The sequence below is a fragment of the Tympanuchus pallidicinctus genome, unplaced genomic scaffold (genome assembly GCF_026119805.1).
Source record: "Tympanuchus pallidicinctus isolate F22 unplaced genomic scaffold, pur_lepc_1.0 scaffold61, whole genome shotgun sequence".
In the NCBI taxonomy this organism is placed as follows: Eukaryota; Metazoa; Chordata; class Aves; order Galliformes; family Phasianidae; genus Tympanuchus; species Tympanuchus pallidicinctus.
Window position 1 is genome coordinate 135,564 of NW_026294782.1, and position 3,187 is coordinate 138,750.

Genomic DNA, 3,187 nt, shown 5'->3' on the forward strand with positions numbered 1-3,187 from the left:
GGCGGAGGCCGTACTTCCGGCGCGCGTGCGCAGCGCGGCGGCACGGTGACTAAGATGGAGGTCCGGGGAGCGCGCGCACCGCCGCCGTTCTGGGCCGGGGGTCCCTCCCCGGGGGCAGCGTACAGCCCGGGGGGGATCGGGATCGGGGCCGGGCTGCGGCCCTACAGCGTCACCCTGTGAGCGGGGGCGGGCCGGAGATGGGCGTGGGATGGCAGCGGGGCTGCGGGGCGTGCGGGCAGCGATGGCGATGGGAGCACGGGGGGCTGCGGGGTACATGGGGGGCGGGGGGCACCGGCAGGGGAGGCGGCCCTGGGGCTGGAGGGGGGGGCGGTCGGGGCAGCACTGACGTGTGGGTCCGCAGGAGTCCCATGGTGACGGGCACGTCGGTGCTGGCCGTCAAGTTTGAGGGCGGCGTGGTCATCGCGGCGGACATGATGGGCTCCTACGGGTCCCTCGCGCGCTTCCGCGGCATCTCCCGGCTGCTGAGGGTCAACGACAGCACTGTGCTGGGCGCCTCCGGCGACTACGCCGACTTCCAGTACCTGACGCAGGTCATCAACCAGATGGTGTAAGTCCCGCTGCTTCCGGGCACCGCATCTTGAGTTTGAAGGGACTCGCTGGGATCGTCCAGCTCCTTGTCCTTCATTCACTGCTGGCCTGGGGCCGCCTCCCCTGGTGTAAGTTCCCGTTTCTAGGCAGCCCACAGGGAGTTGGTGTGAGGTTTTCAAGAGAAGGGTGGATGTGGTTTAGTGGTTACAGATGGCTTCATGGTTGGATTTGGTGATATCGGAGATCTTCTCCAACCCTAATGATTCTGAGTGGTGATGGGTTGGGGCTGCGCCTGATGATCTTGGAGTCTTTTCCAAACTTCATGATTCTATGATTCTATTCTGTGATCCCTTGTCCTGCTCACAGTACAGCTGGAGGTGGGCTGGTGGCTGGCCAGGTGGCTCCCGGCTCCTCTGAGTTGAGCGATTTTTCTCCCTGCTTTAGCATTGATGAGGAACTGCTGGGAGACGGCCACAGTTACAGCCCCAAAGCCATTCATTCCTGGCTGACCAGAGTCATGTACAACCGGAGGTCCAAGATCAACCCACTGTGGAACACTGTTGTTATTGGAGGGTTCTACAACGGTGAGAGGTGAGGACAAGGGATGTGAGACACTGGGGGTGACCCCACCAGCCCAGTTCTGTTGGTTGGGAACATCCTTAGAGTTTCTCCGAAAAGAGGAAGATGTAGGGTTCCCCTGGCTAGGAGTTGTGTGCTGGGTGCCCTCCCCTCGTGCAGCAGTGATGCTCACAGCTCTGTCCTTCAGCTTCCTTGGTTATGTGGACATGCTCGGCGTGGCCTACGAAGCCCCAACGCTCGCTACGGGGTACGGCGCGTACCTGGCGCAGGTTAGTGCTCACAAGTGGGAACGTGGAGCACATTGAAGCAGCAACCTTGGTGCTGGGTGACTTGAGCTGTTGGGTGTGATGACTTTTTTTCAGCCGCTGATGAGAGAAACCTTGGAGAAGAAGCCCAGCCTGACCAAGGAGGAAGCCCGCGACTTGATTGAGCGCTGCATGAAGATTTTGTACTACAGAGACGCTCGGTCCTTCAACAGAGTGAGTGCTGCACGTTGGCTGCAGAGCTTTGTGCTTAATCTCCCATCTCCTCCACAGTGACACCCAGAGCTGAAATCCTGTATCTTTGGGAAGGTTCTCACCAGAGTGAGCCAACTCCACTGTCCACGCAGGACAAAGACAGACATTACTGAATGCAGAGCCACATTAAAGCAGATGAATCGTAAATCATCAGATGTCCCAAGTTGCACAGACCCGTAACACTGTGTTGGACTCAGTGATCATTACTGGCAGTGAATAATGAGGGCTTTCGTAGGGCCCATCATAAATCCAAGTCTGGAGGTCGGACATTACTGAAAGCTTCTACTATTTCTTCTCTTCAGTATGAAGTCGCCATTGTAACAGAGAAGGGAGTGGAGGTGGAGGGACCACTGACCCTGGAGGCCAGCTGGGACATTGCACACCTCGTCAGGTAATGGGCAGGCGACAGAGCTCCATGTGCTGTCAGTCTGGCAAAAAGCAAGGGCACAAAGTAGTGAAGGTGTGGGTGGGTGACAGGTGCCTGCTGCAGCCACATCCTCTCTTGGCCAGGGAATGGCTGGGCAGCAGAGAGCTTCTCGCTGATGGGCCTTCCCAGATTTTGCTCTTTGTACCTCTTCAGCACAAAGCTCTGCTCTGGTTGCAGTGGTGCGCGCGTGGGCCACGTCCCCGTTGTGTCACACCCTGACTCTATAATCACTCTTCTTGCAGTGGCTTCGAGTGATCTCTGCAGAACTGCTTTGTTGCGCCCGTGCTTCTGGGTGATGTACATCAGAAAACACCTTTTGAAGTTCCTGTTTCTTTTGGAGATGAAATAAACCTGTTAAGATGACCTCTGTGTTTGTGTTGTGTCCAGAATTGAAGGTTCTGACTCCTCAAAACACGCCTGTGCTGCAGGAAGGTGTCTGAGAGCTGAGTCCTTTGTTCCTGGGGAAGGGCAGCAAAAATGTTCTTTTGTTGTTTGTTTGCTGAACGTTTTCTGGTAGGCGTTGTGCTCCACTGAAGACAATTACAGTCCTCCTCCCCTTGGCCGTGCCTTTATCAGACCATCTTGGGTCAAAGTGCTCTTTCACCGCCTCCGTTTAACACCGTGAGCTCATTTCTGCCAAAGGTGACAAAGCTTTTTCCCCCTGTATTGTAGTGGAGGTTTCTGCGTTCCCAGATGGCGCTGATGGCAGCTGAAGGACTCACTGTGGGACCCGAGTTGGTTCTGGTCCTGGCTGATGCCTGTTCACTTCCCATGTGCTGAATCCTGAGTGAAATGCACAGCTGCTTCACCACTTGCCCTAATTAAAGAGAAATGTACGGGAGCACGAGTTGCTCCAGCAGTGGGGCGTTGCAGTAACCCACTTAGCGCAGCTCGTGCCACATCCTCTGGAAGTGGGAATGTCTCAGCCCCACACCGTTTATGAACGCTACGGGTGACATTGCTACCTTGCTACCACCGACACGCGCGGCTCCAGCGGCAGAATCCTGCCTCAGGCGTTACGCCGCGCTCCAATCTCGGAGCTCTGCTCTGCTCCACGTCCTGAGGCACGGCGGCATCCCAGCGGCTGGGCAGCTCTCCGTAATAAAAACGCGTG

The 3,187-nt window shown here is 56.9% G+C and overlaps 1 protein-coding gene across 1 annotated transcript; it reads left to right on the top strand.

Annotated features, from left to right (window-relative positions):
* The first annotated feature begins 27 nt into the window (after positions 1 to 27).
* Positions 28 to 2,436, top strand: PSMB4 (proteasome 20S subunit beta 4). The gene is made up of 7 exons (XM_052665050.1): positions 28 to 176; positions 362 to 568; positions 994 to 1,140; positions 1,316 to 1,397; positions 1,491 to 1,607; positions 1,949 to 2,037; positions 2,316 to 2,436. The coding sequence occupies exons 1-7, from the start codon at positions 55 to 57 to the stop codon at positions 2,326 to 2,328; spliced, it is 777 nt and encodes a 258-aa protein (XP_052521010.1). The 5' UTR covers positions 28 to 54; the 3' UTR covers positions 2,329 to 2,436.
* The last annotated feature ends 751 nt before the right edge of the window (positions 2,437 to 3,187 follow it).